Source organism: Ambystoma mexicanum, chromosome 5p, assembly GCF_040938575.1.
Source record: "Ambystoma mexicanum isolate Mex_15411 chromosome 5p, UKY_AmexF1_1, whole genome shotgun sequence".
Lineage (NCBI taxonomy): Eukaryota > Metazoa > Chordata > Amphibia > Caudata > Ambystomatidae > Ambystoma > Ambystoma mexicanum.
The window spans coordinates 29,481,202-29,502,163 of NC_090930.1; the positions used below are offsets into that span (position 1 = coordinate 29,481,202).

The 20,962-nt window shown below is 51.3% G+C and overlaps 1 protein-coding gene across 5 annotated transcripts in view; it reads left to right on the forward strand.

Moving 5' to 3' along the window:
• Positions 1 to 20,962, forward strand: part of ZMYM3 (zinc finger MYM-type containing 3) — a 1,331,158-nt gene that overhangs the window by 224,789 nt on the left and 1,085,407 nt on the right. For all 5 annotated transcript variants that reach the window (XM_069612373.1, XM_069612372.1, XM_069612371.1 and 2 more), the window contains exon 4: positions 5,989 to 6,070. In XM_069612373.1, coding sequence (XP_069468474.1) covers positions 5,989 to 6,070 — 82 coding nt within the window. The remainder of the gene's footprint in view (positions 1 to 5,988; positions 6,071 to 20,962) is intronic.

The following is a 20,962-nucleotide window of genomic DNA, read 5'->3' on the forward strand; positions in this document are numbered from 1 at the left end:
ATGGCCCAGGACGCGAGTTCGTCACCCGGACCCAAGCTGTTTCGCAGCTGCCCCGGATGCGGGCTGCAGAATGTGTTTGAGGACGAACATTTGCGATGCCTCTGTCTTCATGGGGACAAGACTCATGTAGAGAAGGACTGCCAGTTCTGCAAGAACTTGTCGGAGCGGACCATGAGGGACCGTCGATCCCGTCTCGCCAGCTGGTTGGAGAAGGGCTCAACGGGTGAGAAGAAGAAAGGGTATGAGCGGGCTTCTTAGTCCTGTGCGGGCGCCCCGGCGACGGGGGCCCAACACCAGGCCAAGCGCTGCGAGTCCGCGGGCTCCAGGAGCGCCGAAAGGTCGGGCTCTTCGGTCACCAGGCAGGGCGCACTTTCCCCGGCACCTCAACCACGAGCCAGCGCTCCGGTTCTGGGAGGAGGAAGTCCGAGACCCCGGGTAAGCTTCGGGAGAAGCCCCGTCCGATCTCGGGAGAGGGGGAGTGAGGCGTCGCCCCTCCCCCCTAAGGAGAAGGCCCGGAACGCACCTAAGGTGGTGAGGGCCCCTACCCAGCAGGCAAAGGCCTCTATCGAGGCGATCGCGGCGACTCTGGCCAAGCCGGCAGAGACCCCGCCAGCGGAGACTGCCTCCGGGACTAGTTTCCCTGCCGCCAAGGAGGGAATCCTCTTTTCAGCCCATCGTCATGGCCACCATGATGGAAGAAGCGAGGGGGGGGCACGGTAGCCTCCTCGAGCTCGGAGTCAGCCTCGGAGGAGGAACTGACCGAGGCCGTGACGAATAGGTTCGATCCCGTAAGGAAGATCCTCGGGAGATAACCGAGGAAGACGACGATGGCGAGGAAGAGCAGCCTTCCCTTCCGGCGCAGCCGGAACCTAGGCCTCAGGATAGCTCGGCGGCCATTTTGTCTGCCATCCAGTCCTTATGCTCTGAGATGAGGACGAGATTACCACGGCCCAGGCCGGAGGACCCGCAACCTGGCCCGTCGGGAAGCCCTCAGAACAAACGACGGAGGACCCAACCCTCTCCTCCACTCGCCCCCGTAAGGCCTACAGTTCCCTCCTCATCCTCCCACGAGTCGGGAGATGACGGTGCGGTGGGCTCGACGACGGGTTCTGAGGGCGACGACGGAACGGGTCTCCCGTCGCACGGGCCTCTTCGCCCGACGAGATTGGCTCATTCCACGCCATGATCGCCAGGGCGTCCGAATTGTTCCAGCTCTGCCCGGAGGAACAGAAAAAGGAAGGTTTCCTCTATCAGCGCCAGGCGGCCAAGAGGAAGACTGTCATCGCGGTGCCTCTAATCGATGAAATCTGGGAGGAGGGCCTGTCGGTACTCAAGAACCCCTCCACGGCACCAGCCAAACGGGACCGGTAGGAGAAGAAGTACCGGGTCCCCGAGACCGCTCCCCTGTGCCTCGGGGCCCAGCCAACGCCAGACTCGGTCGTCTCGGCGGCGGCGAAGAAAAAAGCGGCGGGGTCAGGAGCCTCAACGTCTAATTCCCCTCCGGACGGCGAGGGTAGGAAGTTGGACGCCATGGGGCGACGGGTCATCTCGGCGGCGACGACGATCAAAGCGGCCAACGCCCTGGCGATCATGGCCCGTTACGACAGGGAGCTCTGGTTTAAGCTGGCCCCCATATTGGACTTCCTACCGGACGACAAAATACTTCAAGAAGGCGAGGTGGCCTTGGACAACACCATAACGGTGGCAATCGATATTGCCGATACTTGGTTCCGCCAGCTGGGCAACGGAGTTTGCCTACGACGGGGTTGGCTCCGGGTGACCGACTTCCGTCAGGATGTCCAGACCAGGGTGTTGGACATGCCCTTCGACGGCAACAACTTGTTCGGGAAGGCGGTGGACGAATCCCTCCAAGCCATGAAGACTGACACGGAGACGGGCCGCGCCCTAGGAGCCCTTCAGCAACGACGGCCCTTTCGGAGCTCCGGAGGCAGACAGGGGGCCTCCAAGGGATCCAGCAGTGGCTCGTCGTCCTACCGCCAGGCGGCACGCTCCTCGTCGCAGGAGGCCTACAGGGGTCGTGGCAAGCAGGGAGCGCCTCGTCGCCGTCGGCAAGGTGGCCAGGGCGGCAAGGCCACCACCTCCAAGCAGGACTGAACTGGCCGTGGCCTCGGGCCCCCACCGAAGCACCCCGGTGGGAGGCTGGCTGATGAATTTCGTCGGCGTGTGGAAGTCCATCTCCACCGACCGTTGGGTGCTGGATACCCTGGCAAGAGGTCACACTATCGAATTCCTGAAGTGCCCTCACGTTCCACCTGTGGCCAGGAAGGAAAATCACGTCCCGCAACTGCTGTTGGAAGTACGGGCGATGCTCAGGAAAGGCGCCATCAAGCTCGTCCCGAAGAGTCTCCGGGGCTCCGGAGTGTACTCAAGGTACTTCCTCGTCAGAAAGAAGATGGGCGGCTGGCGCCCCATCCTGGACCTTCGTCGTTTGAACAAATACATCAGGTCACAAAAGTTCAGGAGGTTACCCTCCAGCACGTGCTGGGACAGCTGGAGGAAGGTGACTTTCTATCGTCGTTGGACCTGGAGGATGCATACTTCCACGTTCCCATCCTCAAAAGTCACTGAAAGTTCCTCAGGTTCGTCGTCCAGGGACGCCACTACCAATTCAGAGCACTGCCGTTCGGATTGAAGTCAGCCCCCAAGGTCTTTACCAAGTGCCTAGCACTTGTGGCAGCGCGGCTGCGCCTGCAGGGGATTCACGTCTACCCCTACCTGGACGACTGGCTCATCCGCTCAAGGACGAGGGAGCTCGCCGTTGAACACACTGCGGTGACCGTCCAGCTACTCAGACCTGGGATTCGCCATAAATTACCCAAAGGCCCACCTGGTGCCGTCGCAGGTGGCCCCGTTTCTGGGAGCGAAGCTCGATACAGTGAGGGATGATACAGTGGGGATGATGTCCTCTTGCATCTACCTGGTGCACCTCTGCAGACTACGGATTCGCCCTCTTCAAGAATTTCTCGACGCCCGTTGGATGCAGGCGACGGGCACCTTCGAAGACAGGGTCCCCCTCAACGAGGTGTTCCGACGGGCGATTCAGTGGTGGGGCGTTCGAGCGCACCTCACGGCGGGCAAGGACTTTCAGACGCCGGCGTACCAGGAGACGGTGATGACGGACGCCTCCCTGGAAGGTTGTGGCGCCCACACCGGAGATCTCCACGCAAGAGGCCTCTGGCTCCCTGAGGAGAGGCTCCTGCACATCAACATCCTGGAACTCCGAGCCGTATTCTGGGCTCTCAAATCGTTCCTCCCGTCGCTCAAGGGCAAGGTGGTGCGGATCTTCACGGACAACACCACGACAATGTTTTACATACGGAAGCAGGGAGTCACCAGATCCCCAGCCCTATCCAAGGAGGCTCAAGATCTGCGGCAATGGGCGGTCGTTCAGGGGGATGTTCCTAGTTCCCTTCCACCTGGCAGGAGAAACACCATCGCCGACTTGCTCAGCAGGGAGCTCTGCGCGTGTCACGAGTGGTAACTGCGCCAGGATCAGGTGGATCAACTCTTCCGACGATGGGGCAAACCCCAGATCGACCTGTTCGCAACAGCGACGAACTCGAAGTGCCAGAGGTTCGCCAGCAGGTTTCCCCAGCCGAGAAGCATGGGCGATGCGTTCTCGTTACCCTGGGACGGCCTATACCTGTATGCGTTCCCTCCGTTGCCGTTGCTGCTTCGACTCGTCAACCAGCTCAAGAGGTCCCGGTGCAGGATGATCCTCGTCGCACCGGCGTGGCCGAGGCAGATCTGGTTCCCGGACCTTCTGGACTTGTCAACGTCCCCTCCCTTCAAGCTGTCGGCGGACGCGGATCTTCTCTCCAGAGAAGGAGGCGCCATCTTACACCACGACCCGCGTCGCTGAACCTGCAGGCTTGGCTCCTGCAGCGCTAGAGTTTGGTGGGTACGATATACCGGCCGACTGCAGAGAGGTTCTTGCAAAGGCCAGGGCGTTCTCGACACTCAAATGCTATGGTCACAAGTGGAAGAGGTTCTCTATCTGGTGCCGAGCACAGAAGATCAACCCCCTACGGATTACGGCCCCTCAAGTGCTGCCGTACCTGCTATCGCTGGCAAAGGCTGGGCTAGCCCATGCCTCCATTAAGATTCATCTGGCGGCGATCTCCAGATATACCAGAACCACAGGACGGACGTCCCTGTGGTCCCATCGACTGGTAAGAGTTTATGAAAGGACTGTTCCGGTCTTTCCCGCCGGTGAAGGCCCCGGCCCCGGCGTGAGAACTTAACGTGGTGCTGACCAGGCTCATGGGGCCCCCATTCGAGCCGATGAACTCCGCACCGATGAAGTTTGTGTCGTGGAAGACTGCATTCCTGGTGGCCATTACCTCCGCACGACGAGTGGGAGAGATCCAGGCACTATCCTGCAAAGCACCGTACTTGACTTTCCATGCCTCGAGGGTGGTGCTTAGGACGCACCCCTCCTTTATGTCCAAGGTGCCGTCGGACTTCCATCTTAACGAGCCCCTGGTGTAACCTGTTTTCTTCCCGTCTTTCGTCGCCTGCCGAGAGGACTTTGCACTCGCTGGATGTGGCTAAAGCGCTGAAGTTCTACGTGGAGCGCACAAAGAGTTTTCGGAGGACATCACAGCTATTGGTGAACTTTGGACCTGTGAATCAAGGGAAGGCTCTCTCGAAGTCTTCTATTTCCAGATGGCTCTCCGGTTGGCTAACCGACCGCTGCCAGGCCGTCCGAGAGCCCATTCGACGAGAGCGATTGCTGCTACTACGGCGTTCCTATCTGGTGTGCCCCTGCTGGACATCTGCAGGGCTGCTACGTGGAGGTCGACGCACACCTTCACGAGATTCTACTGCGTCGATCGGGATTCCAGGGAGGAGTCCAGGGTCGGCCAAGCAGTGCTGCGCAACCTGTTCGCTTAAGGTGAGCCTGGTGAGGAGGTAAGAGATGCTTAATGTTGAGTTTTTTTTGTATTGCTTAATGTTGAGCCTTTTGCCACCCCCCGTGGTTGTGCATGTGTGTACTGCTATGTATTCTTATATTCATGAGCATGTGAATCCATGCCAGATCCCATGCTGGAGAAGGAACAAGTTACTTACATGTAACTTGTTCTCCAGCATGGATTGACATGCAAACCCTCCCGCCTACCCCTCTGCGGCTCTTCACTTGGTCATACTGCCTTCACGTGCTACCAAATCTGAAGATGGCTGCCAGAGGCGGGGCTTAGGGAGATGGCAGTCATTGGCTGTGGTCAGTATGACGCAGAGATCAGTGATTGGTTACTACTATGAAAGACCGATCAGAAACGAAACTGATACTGATTTTTCTTTACCGAGGATTCCAAGCCTGACGGGGAATATTCATGAGCATGTGAATCCATGCCAGACGCATGCTGGAGAACAGCAGTTACAGGTAAGTAACTTGTTCCTTACGCACCGTAGTGACTAACGTACTGTTAGTCCTTGGTCCCCTTAACTCCATACATCCCTCCATCCTCCTCCGTAATAATACTGGTGTCATTAGACAATGTTAAATATTGTCGACGTTTCAATGGGGAACAGAAGAGTGGCACGGGTTGGCGTAGTCAGGTTAGCATGTGCTTCTTGGGGTGCACCACTGCACTTCTCTAAAGGGATGAGGTTTTTCTGGTGGAACAGGTTCCGTCTCCCATCCCTAGGAAGGGATGCCCATGCAGTATGGAGAAAAAGTGAGTACTTTAGTCACTACGGTGCGTAACTTATAATTTTTTTATGTATGTTTATTCCCATTTCCCCTTCTGCAGTGATGAATCGCACCCTGCTTTTGTGCTGGGGTTCCCTCCCTGCACCCTAACACACCAAATGTAAAGTGAGAGCTATAGACTGGCACTTCATTTAAAAATGTATATACTTTATAGGGTCTCCTGCACCCAAGCCTTACAAACCAAAGTGTGTGCTGATTGGGTTGTCTGATAGTCTTCTATTTGTTGATTTATTTATTTTAATGTTTTTTAGGAGGAGCCGAAGACTCGTACACGCCGTGCAGAGGCCATTAAAGCAGATGCTATGAATTCAACCATCAACTCCACCGAAAGCAGTAAGTGAACTAAGACTGACGCCCCCACCCTCCCTGGACTGACTGACTGAGCGAGTGAGGTGACGGTATTGGGCAACCATTCATCATAATTTCCCATTCCAAGCAGTGAGTGCAGCAATGGAGGGTCTATTGCGACTTTTATGTACATTAACCTTTAATTACTGATCTGTAAACTGTTAAATTCAGAGTTTTTTTTTTTTTTTTTCTCCGAATCTTTAGTCCAACCCTGTTTTTAGGGATAGTCTTTTGCTCCACGGCTGGGTTCAATGACCAACAACATATTCTGCCATGTACCATGAGCTTAGATTGGCCTATTTAGCCTCTTGTGGTTTGTGAAAGGTTTAGTTCATGACCTTTTAGTTGATGCGCTGTGGCTTTTTTTGGTCCTCAAAAAGGACGCAGCCCTGTGGACTATCCTCTGCTAGTTGCCTATAGCATCCTTTCTTCAACATATGAAGGTCAAGCTCTTGCTGTGGTTGGGCTGAGCAATGACACACTGAATAAGCATGGTATGGTTACTGGGGTGGACCGAGAACCAAAAGAGGCTCTGGAAATAATTTTCAAAGTGGCCCCATATTACACATTTGCAGCAAGCACCACACTTTTCCTATACGAACATTTGGAAATAGGTTACCACACGAGGTCCAGGGTGTCGAGGCCTACTGGGAAATCTCCAGAGTTCCCTATAGGCCATTTAACACTTATTTACCCAGAAACCAGAGCATAAAATGTCTACTGGAATCAAGGTAAAGCCTACAACCAAACTGGGCTAGCTCTAAACAAACATTGGTCAGGATGGGTTGAAATAAAGTGCGAGTTTTCAGGCATCCAATGCCAGTTAATCTTTCAAACTGAAGTTAAATCCCTATTCTTAGAAATTGCAGTCTCTTCCTTGAGACACCCCACTTTAGAAAAACCATATGCAAATGATGTGGGTAACCGTTTCCAGATCTGTAGTCTTTGCAGGCACTTGGATTCCAGTCTTTTAGTCTAGTTGTCGCCAGTTCTTAGACCCCCCATGTCCATTCCAGTCATTGCCAATCCTTACAGGGTTTAAAATTGAGGGGAGCTAGCCGCGATCTTTAGCTCCTGATTGTAGCCTAGATGAGCTTTGTTAGCTTGATACCAGCAGCTACAAGGAGCTACTTTGGCTCCCCAGGCCAGCTAATGCCGAACAAATGCCTCTGACATTTAATGCAAAATGGATTATACATAGTGGACTTGATTATGTTTGCATCATATGTGGAAGTTAGATTTGCATAACGCTATGTACTAGCGCCTCCTTCCCCAGCAGTAGCTTCTAGTCACTGGTTAATGCTGGATGGCCAGGAGCTGCTTTTAGCCCCTCTTTATCCATTCTTAATCCCCGCCGTTGCCTTCAGGCTCCTTAGTCTAGTCATTACAAGTCCTTTGACTCCAGGCTCTTCTAGTCTGCAAAGAAAGTGTCTTAAGGCTTGGCCCGCTACAGATTGTAAACCTGTTCTTCACACTCATCCCTAATTGATCAATGTTACAAACCATATTTTCTGCAAAGGCTCTCCCAGGTATTTGCTTCAATGCCTCAATCGGGCTTCTTCTGTATAAGCACTGTTAGGAAAGTTTTCTCTTGTAGCAACTTTTCCTCCTTATTCTCTGGACCCCCAAACTTTTTGCAGTTGACTTTTTGCAGTGAAGTCTTCAGCTTCACTCCACTGGCCTTTTGTACACAAGTTATGGGGAACCTGACTAGACCTTCAGTGTCAGTACTGGGAAACTTTTTCCCTTAGTCTTTTGACTTTGTTGCCTTTTTGGGCTAACTTTAAGATTGCCCAATGCATTGCAATGGGGTTTCTTTTGTATGACCTTAGAGTACACTCTTGTTTTGGTTGCTTCTAAATGTCCCTAAAGACAAGCTGGTGACAGAAGTAACTTTTTCGCTATTTTTACTGTATTTTAATTGAGCTTTACCGCGTTTGGCTATTAACTGTGGCTAGTGTCCTAACCTGGCCATGCCGCAAGGTTTTAGCTTTTTCTTTTGGCCATTTTTTTGTTGGCTGCCTTCCTGCCGTGCCTGGAAATTCCTTTTTGGTCATGCACTTACCCGGGAAATCCTTGGTTTTCGCAGGCTAGTGCAGGGCAGGTGTGTTGCAATCAAGTAAATTGGTTGGTACTGGCTGGTCCCAATACACAAACTAATTTCTGTAGTGTATGCATGTGTTTCACCAACAATGGCCCCTGATTGGACCACTGCTGGGGTGTGTGCAAGGGGCATATCTTTGGTTGGGCTGAGTTTCTGTGCTCGCCTAAGATTTTCCGTAAGAGTCCTACAGCCATTACCCAGAGATCCTGTGATGATCCAAGTATCCTGCATAGCTGTGAAGATTTTGGAAGACCCATGGACTGATCCTGAGAAGGCCTGTTGACCACCTTTTACTGCAGTCCTGGTGGAGCCTTGTCTGGCTAGTGATCTTAGATAACTGGCATCCGTGCTTCGACATGTAGCAGTGGGTGGTAAGGACCATTCTCGACGACTTATGGTGACTCAACAAGTTGAAGCCTTCGGCAGTGTCCCTGGGCAATCCATTAGACTGAGTAGCTTGGGCTGTCGTGGTAGAGGTGTCGTTCCATTTTTGGCTTAGAACGTGCCGGGTTGTCTGTCCTGCAAAAGTCCTTCCTGCAACATTTCGGCGTCCTAGCACCGAGGGGGCCCGAGATGGAAAGATTTCGACCGCAGTATCTATGTCCCCTGTTGTCACAGGGCAGTGGTGACCATCCCTGAAACTGGTGTTCTCGACTCTGGTTGACCACCCTGAAGTGTCCTGCACCGGTGCCTGCTGCATTGTTCGTCGTAGAGGTTGCACCAAGCTCCTGCACCTGACCGGAACTCTTCTTGCATCTGCAGCTCCTCCCCTGGAACCAATGGTGGGAAAACAGACGACAGGTGACCATGAGTATGGGTGGTAAGTTGTAGCAGTACCTGCCCCCCCCCCTATCTACATCCTTAAAAAGTTTGAAACTTTTGAAACTTTTTTACAACTGTTTGGCTTTGGCAAAAACGTGTTTCTGAAAGCCATCCAGTCTTATTCACTAGAGTACGTCCTCTCTGACTTTTTTGGAAGCTTCCTCCCACCCACAGCACACGCTTCCTAACTTTCTCCTACTCAAAAGTATTGGGCACAAGGCCCCATACAACTTGGGGCTAGAATTTACATGTTAGGGCGATATTCTTGTTTCTGATGTTTGTTAATCTGCTTAGAATCACATGCTGTGCATAGGTCCGACATCCAGTGGTCACTGCGGAGTATTGCATTTTGTTTTTCATAGTCGAAAAGGGGACGTCGACAAGGCGTGTCTAACACTATCTCTATAGTGACGTGCGGTGTACCCACAATCCCTCACGCGTCGAGGTGTCTCAGATTGTTTTTTTCCGCCCAGCTTTTGGTCGCCTTTACGCGGAGCTCCTCGAGAGAGATTGCAAAACATATTTCCTGGACCTTGGTCCTGACTTATTACATTAACACATAGATCCCTCCCCTCGACAGAGCTGTGAAGCTGTTTCTCCGCCGAACAAGATCTTTGACCGAGGAGATCCTTCGGCACTGCCGAACACATGGCCTGGCCTCGCCGGCCAACATACAGTAGGGAGAGTGGGAGTGGAACTATCTTGTTTCTCTTCGAAAATGCCTTTCCTTTTCCCTTCCCTTGCCCTCAGGGTTGTTACCACTAATAATTGCCTCCGCTATGGAGAGGACACCCTTTAGGTTTTGCCTGCGCTGCAAGGGCAAGTACACCTGGAAGGACAAGCATAAACGCTGTAATTGTTGCTTGCCCCTCAATCATAAAGAAGACGGCTGCACGACTTGTCAGCTTTTTAACCCAATACTCTAAAAGAACGTAGACTCAAGCGGTGGGCGGCCTACGCCATGTCGAAGTCCGATTCCTCACCCGCTGCCGCCGAAAGTGACTAGGAAGGTGATAACACGACCTCCGTTGCGGAAGTCTTTAACCTCTTGAGGGAGTGCTCAAGCTCCTCGACGTCCGTCCACGGCCCGATGGGCTTGGCTCACGCACTGCTTATGGGGATGAACACCCCGGCGACAAGGACGCACAAAAGACTCACTCCCATAAGCACACAACCCACGGCTCTTCGTCGAAGACGAAGAATCCATCAGCGCCGAAGGAGACGCAGGGCACCCCAGCGTCTACCTCAGACCGTAAGAGTCTAAAGCCCCACTCGCAAAGGCAGCCGCGACCAGCGACTGCGCTTTCCACAAATAAAGGCGCTACCCCAAAACCATCCGACGTAACGCTCCATGTAAGAGCGCCCGTCGCAGTACAACACGCAACGCCCGTAACGTCGAGACCAGAAACCTCCACAGACAGTTTACTTGTCGAGAGCCTAGCGAGGATTGTTTCCGCCGATACCCATAAGCGGACGACGAAAGACACGTTGAATACCGCTCAAAGGGCTAAAGACGCACGAAAATGCCGAAGGGGAGCCAGGAACTGCCCCCTTCATCTAGAGGGACTCCTGGCCTACCGGAAGGCTTTTCAGACGGCGACGGAAACCTTTCTTCGTTGTGGGAGAGGTCAAAGCGTTTCCAGGCAGAAAACACTATTCCCCCTGCCCCATCCCTCCCCCCCTTGACTACTCAGGGGTACCCCATGAAACTCTGGAGAGACTCCATTTCTGCATGCAGAAGATGGAAAGGTTTATGGAAACCCAAAACCCACCAACACCCAAAAGACCAAGAGAAGGACCCCAGGGTTAAATTTCCTAGGTTGTTTAATCCTTCGCATGACGAATTAAATGTGTATGACCTCACTGAAGAGGAACAACATTTTCAGGAAGAGGATGAGTTTTTGGGTGTAGAGGAAGAACGAAACGATCCAGATACAGGTGCAGGGGGCTTCGGAGAAGAACTAGAGGTAGTTACCTCACACCCCTGGCAGTCCCCGTCCGCGTACTCTGACCCTGATGCCATAATCCTATCTCCTCCCAAAGACTCGCCTATTAGGAACACATCTTCTATAGATGACCAGCCTACGTTTAATGCACTGTTGCGCAAAGCAGCAGCGCATTTCGAATTAGACACAGGGGAGACCTCTCCGGACATTGACTTTGTGGAAAGAGTAAGGAGAAGCCCCCTGTCGGTCAAACCATTCCACTCCTTGCCTCAGTGAAAAGAATCACCCCTTCTCTATCCACTCCTGCGTTGGTCAGAGGGGTCAACGCTCGAATAGAAAAACTCTTCAGCCCATCTCCTTCTGACCCTTTATACGTCCGGGGCCACTCTCCCTTGTAGTAACAAATACAAGGAGGAGGGCAGGGGTGCCACTGTCCACCAGTGAGGCACCTCCAGACGAGGAGGGGAAAAAGCTGTATGCCCTGGGGAAAAGAATCACAGCTTCCTCCGCTTTCTCAGCAAGGATCGCTAATAACTCTTTACTAGCAAGCTACGCATACGCACAGTGGAGCAAGCTATGTAGCGACGCTGAAGAGGCCCCAGAACCCCTGCGTACACGCCTTCTGGCCACAATCACGGAAGGGACACTAGTGAACCAAAGCATCGTTAAAAACACTTTAGATGCTGCAGAGACTGCTGGGCGTTCCCTAGTCCAAGGGATACTCCTCAAACGCCATGTCTGGCTGCGCAATTTGGGGTTTAAACCTGAAACTCGGGTTTCCCTGATTAACAAACTTATAGAGGATACCAATCTCTTTGGTAAAGCAGTTGATGAGGCTCTAGAAAATGCTAAAATGGAGTTTGACAGAATCAAGACCCTTGACCAGATTTCTAGGCCACCTAATGGACGCGGCTATGGTAAGCGCCTTTTTTGTGGCCAAAGCCAGCAGCAGAATCAACAACAATACTCTGCCAACAACTGGTCCTCTAACCAGGGTAATAGTGGCCAGTACAATCAGAGAGGCCAACGCCGTGGCAAGGGGAGAGGTCAGGCCTCTACCCCTAGAGGCTCCCAGGCCAATAACAGCAAATGACCCAAAGATTTGGGTCCCCTCCCATGCATCGCCGGTCGGGGGCCGGTTAACATCGTTTCTTCCAGCATGGGAGGGAATAACATCAGACCGTTGGGTACGATCAACCATAGCAAGCGGCTACTGTATAGAATTCAACAGTTCCCCAACATACAGACCCCCATTGGGACGACGCATGACACCAGAACACCTCGCCATCCTTCTACAGGAAGTGGAACAGCTACTGGAAAAAGGAGCTATAGAGGTCGTGCCTCTATCTCAGGTAACGGAAGGTATTTATTCAGTGTACTTCCTTGTACCCAAAAAGGATCTAACCATGCGCCCTGTATTAGTTCTGCGCCCAGCGAACAAATTTGTCAATCCCCAAAAGCTTCGCATGGTAACCTTACAGGAAGTAATCCCCTTGCTATCACAAGGGGATTTCATGACAACACTAGACATGAAAGATGCATACTTTCATATTTTAATGTTGCTGGCGCACAGAAAATACCTCAGGTTCATGATAGAGGACAAACACTACCAGTTCAGAGTGCTACCCTTCGGGATAGCATCAGCACCAAGGGTATTCACGAAAGTACTGGCAGTGGCAGCGGCCCATCTGCGCAGGTTGTCCATCCCAGTATACCCTTACCTCGACGATTGGCTCATAACAGGGAATTCTTACGAAACATGCTTCTCCAATACCCAAAAGACTGTAGACCTTTTGTTCCAACTGGGCTTCTCCATCAACGAGAAGAAATCCAGCTAAGACCCCAGCCAGATCAAACAATTCCTAGGGGCTCTAATTCGAACAATGACGGCCTCGTCTTCCCCTCCAACGAGAGGGTCCAAAACATGCTGTTTCAGATCCCCCCCAATATGTGGCAGGTCGAGAGGTGACGGTACGCAAAGCAATGCGCTTGCTAGGAATGATGGCGTCCTGTATTTATTTGGTACCTCGCGCGCCTGTGCCCAATGCAAGAGTGGCTCAACAACCAGTGGTGTCAGGCCAGCGAACAATGGGACGATCTAGTGGTGGTCTCGCAGGCCTTGGTTCTCTCGCTACGGTGGCGGACAAAGGAAAACCTGCTAATAGGGAAACCTTTTGCCACACCCGCAGTGGAAGCCACTCTAACCACAGACGCATCCCTCACAGGATGGGGGGCTCACCTATCCCATCAGACTGCTCACGGAGTGTGGACTCCGAGCGTAGCATCCAAGCACATAAATCTACTGGAGTTACTGGCGGTGTTCAAGGCACTGAAAGCCTTCCAGGAACACCTACAACGAAAGACGGTGATGGTCCTCACGGACAGCACCACAGCCATGTACTACCTCAACAAGCAAGGGGGAACCCACTCTCCAGGACTGTCCAATCTGTCCCAGAACATCTGGAAGTGGGCTCTCAGACACGTGTTCCTACTATCACAACATGTACCAGGGGAACTCAATCTGCTAGCAGACGAACTCAGCAGAGATTTCCCCCTGCCCGCTGACTACGAATGGCGGTTACACGAAGACATTGTCTTCGACGTCTTCACACAGTGGGGTTTCCCAGAAATGGACCCGTTCGCAACTCTGGAGAACTCAAAATGCCAAGATTACGCCTCCAGGTACCCTCAGAACCAGTCCAAGGGGAACGGTCTATCGATTCCATGGTCAGGGAAATTTGTTTACGCCGCCCCCCCCCCCCCGACTCCCCTTCTCAACAAAATTGTGCACAAGATGCTCCGGGAGCAAGCCACCTTGATATTAGTGGCCCCTATGTGGGCCCGGCAACCATGGTTCGCTCATCTGATGGAGATGTCTGTCTCCACCAGTCAAACTGCCATGCCCGTACAACATGCTGTCACAGAACAAGGGTAGGACACTGCATCCATGCCCTCAAACCTTGAACTTAGGAGCCTGGCTCCTGAGATCATAGAATTTGGACATTTACAACTGCCACAAAGGTGCATGGACATCCTCAGGGAAGCTAGAAAACCTAACACTTGTCACTGTTATTCTAGCAAATGGAAGAGATTTGTCATCTGGTGTAGAGGAAGAAGCATCAACCCGACTGCTCTCCCACAAAAATTGTTCTGTACCTGACCCATTTGCTGGACTCGGGTCTAGTATTCAATTCTATTAAAGACCACCTAGCGGCACTTTCTGCATACACCACTTCCCAACTTAAAGTGTCATGGTGGAAAGTCCCAGTGATCAAGGCCTTCATGGAAGCTGTAAAAAGGATACACCCCCCAATAGCAAACGCAGCTTCCGGCTGGGACCTAAATGTGGTACTCGCCAGGCTCATGGGCTCAACCTTGCACAAGGCAACTCTTAAAGACCTCACTCTTAAGACTGCTTTTCAAATAGCTATCACCTCCATTAGGAGAGTAAGTGAACTACAGGCTTTCTGTTCTAGACCCCTTTGTAACAGTTCACAAAGATAAGGTGGTTCTACGCACACACCCAAGGTTTGCACCGAAATTCATTTCAAAATTCCATGTCAACCAGTCAATAGAACTACCAACTTTCTTTCAAAATCCCTCAAATCTAGGAGAAAAGAGCCTCCATACACTTGATGTGCGCAGAGCTGTCATGTTTTATATGGAAAGAACTAGACCACTGAGAAAGACTAATCAGTTCTTTGTCTCGGTGGCAGCAGGAAGAGAAGGAGATGCAGTATCAAAGTCCACTATATCTAGATGGATTGTTCAATGCATCACTCTGTTATACTCTTGCTAAGAGAACTACCCTTCAAGCCAAGAGCACACTCTACTCGTGGCACTGGGGCATCCATAGCTTTCATTGCAAATGTTCCCCTTGAGTCCATCTGCAAAGCGGCAACCTGGAGTTCTGTACACACCTTTACAAAACATTACTGTCTACCACTCTAGAGCTGATTCCCAGGTGCGACAAGCAGTATTAAGACCCACCTCCAACTCCGGGTACTGCTCGCTAGTCTATGCACAGCATGTGATTCTAAGCAGATTAACAAACATCAGAAGACAATGCATTACTTAACGTAAAAGCATTTCTGATGTTTGTATCTGCTTAGATTCACATGCGCCCACCCTTCCTCCCTGCTCGGATGGAAGGAACATAGACATCCTTTATATCTCTTTTCTGTACTCACTCACGTCTAGAAGGCTCCCTCAGGGCAGAAAAAATACAAACAGAGGGACCTTGACGCGTGAGGGATTGTGGGTACACCGCACGTCACTATAGGGATAGTGTTACAGACACGCCTTGTCGACGTCCCCTTTTCGACTGCGAAAAAGAAAATGCAATACTCCGCAGTGACCACTGGATGTTGGACCTATGCACAGCATGTGAATCTAAGCAGATACAACCATCAGAAATGCTTTTACGGTAAGTATTGCATTGTCATACTTCTGGTGTAGTAATTATCAACGTACCTTCCCTTTCAGCTATTTGGGGCGTGAACTGAATGTTTTACACTAACTCCCTGTGATTGTATATATGTATTTTACTATTTGTGTGATATTACGATCAGCTATTAGTCCTTTTTCATAGTGTTCTTTGGACATAGATTATTTTTGTACTTACCTGTGGAAGTGTAATTAATCCTTGATTGCTCAGTGTTGGACTCATTGTGAACCCCTTACAAAATCCAGTCTGACAGGCACCATAAGGATATACTACTGGTCCCTCCCGAACTATGGTTTCTCACAGGATTCACACCTGGGCCCTCCTCGAGCATGGATTCTCAAAGATTGCATTCTGACGATGTATAGGTTTTTCTCCCCTCCCTCAATGGGGTCCTTTTCAGGCGGTCAATTTTCTAATGCCCCTCTGCCATGGGGACACTGTACTCCTCCCCTCCCCCCCCTCCCTCCTCTGCGGGGTTGCCAGTGTGAGGCCTATGGCCTTGAGCCTCCTGTTCCTCCAATTATTTTGAGGTAATCGATCGGCTTGATTGTTTTCTCCTTACAGGCCTTCAGGATCCTCTTTTACAGCCCTCATTTTATGTAGTAGTTTCTTGTGCCATAAGTCTCCTCCTGAATTTCCAGCTTCCTAACATCAAGGGACCCTGTCTTTGAGCTGCTGCTTTGACAGCAACTGGAAGGATGCATGTAGCCTGCAAACTGTGATCATCTCTAACTCGTCTTTCGCCGTCTTGTTAAGTGCCCTGACCAGGTGTGCATCGTCAAAGTCTACATTTCTTCGACTGTGCTTGCATCTTGCAGTTGCACCGGACTGGAAGAAGTCTCAAACCTGGAACCCCTCCGCACTTCTCACTCTTACACAAAACATAAGACCGCGCTCCCTAGTGACCTCATTCGACCCATTGTGATCCCGTGAAAAAGATTCATGGGCTAAGCAAGCATAGAGATATTCTGACCAACCAAAATCCCACTATTCAGTGTTTTTATTGTTTGCCTAAGATTCATAAAACTCCAATAAACCTTCCGGTCTGCGCCATTGTGGCAGGTATAAATTTAGTACTGGAGCCACTCTCGAAATAAGCGGATCACTATTTTAAGCGTTACATGACTAAAATGCAATCGTGTCTGAAAGATGTAATTTGTTAATTTGAACACCTTCAGTTCGATCCGCATACTCAATATCTTATTGGGCTTGACATCTTGCTTTATACGAACGTTCCACAGCGCGAGACTTTTGAAACAGTGTAAGAAATTCTACTGGCACGAATAGACAGTGATCCATTCCCAACATCATTTATTCTTTAGTGTATTGAGGTTGCCTTGACCAGGAACTATTTCCATTTCGAAGGCTCCTACTATCAGCAGACAGAAGAGACGGCGATCTGAGTTTTTTGAAACATTGCTGATGCTTGTTAATCTGCTTAGAATCATATGCTGTGCATATGGTCTGACATCCAGTGGTAACTGCAGAGTATTGCAAGTGGACTTTCGGGGTACCGAAAGGGGACGTTGGTATAGGCGTGCCTGTAACACTATCCCTATCGTGACGTGTAGTGTACCCAAATGCCCCTCACGCACAGAGGTCCCTCAGATTGTTTTTTTCCACCCAGATAACTGGCCGCCATATAGCAGAGCTCTCCCATAAAAGACATTGTTTATCTTATACCGACTTGTCGTTTATTCCCCGTTAAGTCACTTCAACCATAAAGAACAACTTCGACGAAGACTGACTGCAGGGATTGGTCTACAGCGGTGGATTTTGGCTCCTAAGATCCGGTAGCCGGAGCTTCCACTTGGTCGGGCCCTCTCGCTGACTTTTACAGTAGGGAGAGTGGGGTCGGGCTGGCCCTATTTTTGGTGTCTTTCCTCTGCCCCCTCTTTACCCTTTTAGGTCTGTCATCTTCCCTGTTTGCTATGGAAAGGACTCCTTTTAGGTTCCACCCTAGGTGTAGGTTTAGATACCCTTGGAAGGACGAGCACAGTACGTACAACACCTGTCTCCCCTTAGATCACAACGAGAAGCGGTGTGCAGCGTGTAAACTTCTTCGGCCTAAGACCCTTAAGGAGCGCTGTGTAAAGCGGTGGGCCGCGTATGGTATGTTGTGGGTGGAGCCCCCACCACCACACCCATCGAAAGTGACGGAGGCACCTCTGATGACCAAACATACGTTGCGGATGTGATAGACCTTGAGGCGGATACTTTTGGGTCCACCACGCCCGTCCCTGACCCTTTAAGGCCTGACTCTGGTCTTGCTTCAGGGACAACACCCAGCGACAGGGGCGTACAAGCGCATCTCACTAAGAACACAACCCCTACACATTTTTCGACTGGTATGTCGGAAAAAGTGAAAGCGCCAGCAGGGCCGTCAAATTCCAGCGGATTCCTCGGATCGTACAGATCCAAAGCCTTCCCCGCATATGCAGCAGCGTCTTGCGACTGGGCATTCAAAAACAAATAAGGGTGATACCCCTAAATCTGGTTTGCATGTCGAAGCATGGAAATCCAACACTACGTCGCCCCCGAAGGCCCTGGTAGGCCCAAACATCACGAATAGTCCTCAAGTCGAGAATCCGACCGATAGGCCCTCTAACGCCACGGAAGGCAATAAACCTATCGATAGGACATTGGAACCACTTTCTTACGCCGATTCGGGGTTAATTGAAGACCGCATCGGGAGAATTGCGTCGGTGGTTGGGCTTATGCCTGTCCCGCAGAAAAACATGGGGCAGGCCACAGGCAGATCGGTAGATACACCATGTTGCCCCGATTCCCACGATGCCTACGAGGACAGTCAAGAGCCTCTTTCCTCCACCCTGCGAGAAGATTTCCGGCGCCAAAGGGCGGAAGACTGTTTTTCCACCCGTAGGCCCTTCTAGATCCTCTAAATGGACAAGGGAAAAATTTGAAGGGTGTATGGACCGTCTAGAACTCAGTCTTTCTGAGCATCCTTCCCCGAAAAGGTCTTGTGGAGAGCCTAATCTTCAATCTACTTCACATTTCAAAGATCAGCCGGCTGTCCCCATCCAGCATGAAGACATAGTCCAGATGGACACTTATAGGGACATTTATAATGAAGATGAGCAAACTTCCTCCCTACAGAATTATGAAGAGGAACAGGCGGATGCCACGGACGATTGTGAAGAAACTCAACAAGAAGAAAGGGACCCCTGGACGCTTCCACAGCAAGATCAGGACACTGATGTACTGTGCCTAGATTCTCCTCCGTCCACCCCGGCTTGCCAGGCCTAGCATCTAGACTATCGGATGGCCTTCAATAGCATGTTAAAGAAGGCAGCTGAGCATTTTCAAATTTCGACTCAAGAGGTAGTGCCTGAGCAGGACTTCATAGAGGATATTCTTAAGGAGAAATCTCCTTCTAGCCAGGCCATGCTCCTCCTTAATTCGATCAAGAGAAGATTGGCTCCCTCCCTGGTATCACCAGCTCAAACCCGGGCAATGAACCCAAGAGTTGAAAAATTATTTTGACCAGCTCCTTCGGACCTACTATACATAAAAGGACATGCCACCCCCGATTCTTTGGTAGTGACTACCACCCGGAAACGGGCAGGAGTACCCCTTGTCACGGCGGTAGCACCTCTGTATAGGAAATCCAAGAGGCTGTATGCCTTAGGCAAGCAAGGCACCTCAGCTGCCACAGATGCCACGCGTATAGGAAATAATACTACGCTGTTAGAGAGTTACGCTGACGCTCAGTGGAACCTACTTCAGGAAGGCCTTCAGGAAGTCCCAGAACTTGCTAAATCCAAGCTTCTCTATTGTGGCCGAAGGAAGGCAGGTGAACCAGAATGTAATAAAGAACACTCTGGACACGGCTGAAACAGCAGGCAGGTCTACAGCCCAAGGGACTTTACTGAGGAGACACGGCTGCCTGCGTACCTCAGGGTTTAAGTCCACAAAACAGGCTTCGCTCATCAATAAAGCGATTGAAGAGGCTAACCTCTTCGGAAAGGTGGTCGATGAGGTGTTGGAAAAAGCCAAAAAAGAGCACGAGACTTAAGTCTCTGCAACAAATCATGCAAAGACCTTCCCCTCAGAGGAGGTAATTCTTGGCGGTCCTTTCGAGAGCAGTCCTGTGCAAGTCAGAACTATGGCACAGGAAATTTCAATACTGCACAAACATCAGGAAGCCCCGTATACTACCCTCCAAGGGGTCAGCGACGTGGCAAAGCCAGAGGTAGAGGCCCCAATTCCAGCCGCAGCCTCCGGCCAGAAATGACCATCAGATCCAGGTCCCCTTCCATGTCACCCCGGTCGGGGGGCGCTTAACATCTTTGCTCACGGCATGGGAGAGGATAACTTCAGACCACTGTGGTCATAAAGATGGCCGCCCACGGGTACTGCGTGGAATTCGCCCGACCTCCACAATTAAGACCACCGTGCTCACAGCGCCTTTCACCGGACGATCTGGAGATCCTGAATCAAGAGGTGGAAGCGCTGCTGGGAAAGGCCGCCATAGAAGCCGTCCCTATTCAGGTTAATGAGGGTATTTATTCAGTATACTTCCTTGTACCCAAAAAGGACCTCACCATGCGCCCCGTTCTAGACCTGCACCCATCGAACAAGTTCATAAACTCAGAAGTTTAGCATGGTTATGCTCCAGGAGGTGATCCCGCTGTTTAAATCGGGGGGGGTTGTGGGGGGGGGGGACTACATGGCAACATTGGATATGAAAGAAGCACACTTTCATATTTCAATTTTGCCAGTGCACAGAAAACATCTAAGGTTCATGATAGAGGACAGGCATTACCAATTCAAGGTACTCCCCTTGGGCATCGCCTCGGCGCCAAGGGTGTTTACGAAGGTCCTGGCAGTAGCTGCAGCACACCTGCGCAGGTTATCCATCCCGGTTTGCACTTACCTCGAGGACTGGCTCATAACGGGACTCGTATGACACATGTTTTCTGAATACCCAAAAAACAGTGGATCTTCTCTTCAGTCTGGGGTTCTCTATCAACGTGAAGAAATCCAGTCTAGTCCCCAGTCAAACAAAACCATTTGTGAGCTCTAATCCGGACGAAAGACAGCCTTGTTTTCCCTTCCAACGAGAGGGTTCAGGACATGCTTTTCCAGATCCCTCAACATGTAGCCAGTCGGGAGGTGACGGTGTGCAAAGCTATGTGCTTGCTAGGAATGATGGCGTTGTGCATATACATGGTGTACCATGCGCGGCTGTGCATGCGTCGTATGCAAGAGTGGCTCAACAGACAGTGGTGTCAAGCCAGCAGACAATGGGAAGATCTGGTAGTTGTCTCACCAGCCCTCATTCTCTCTGCAGTCGTGGTCAAGAGAACCTCTTGAAGGGGAAGACTTCACCGCCCCTGCAGTGGAAGCCACTCTCCCGACGGACGCATCTCTCACAGGGTGGGGGGGCAGGGGGGCGCTCACCTGGTTCAGCAGACAGCACATGGAGGGTGGTCCCCTCAAGTAGCGTCCAATCATATAAATTTACTGGAGCTATTAGCAGTGTTTAAGGCATTAAACGCCTTTCATATACAAGTGCAAGGGAAGACGGTGGTGAT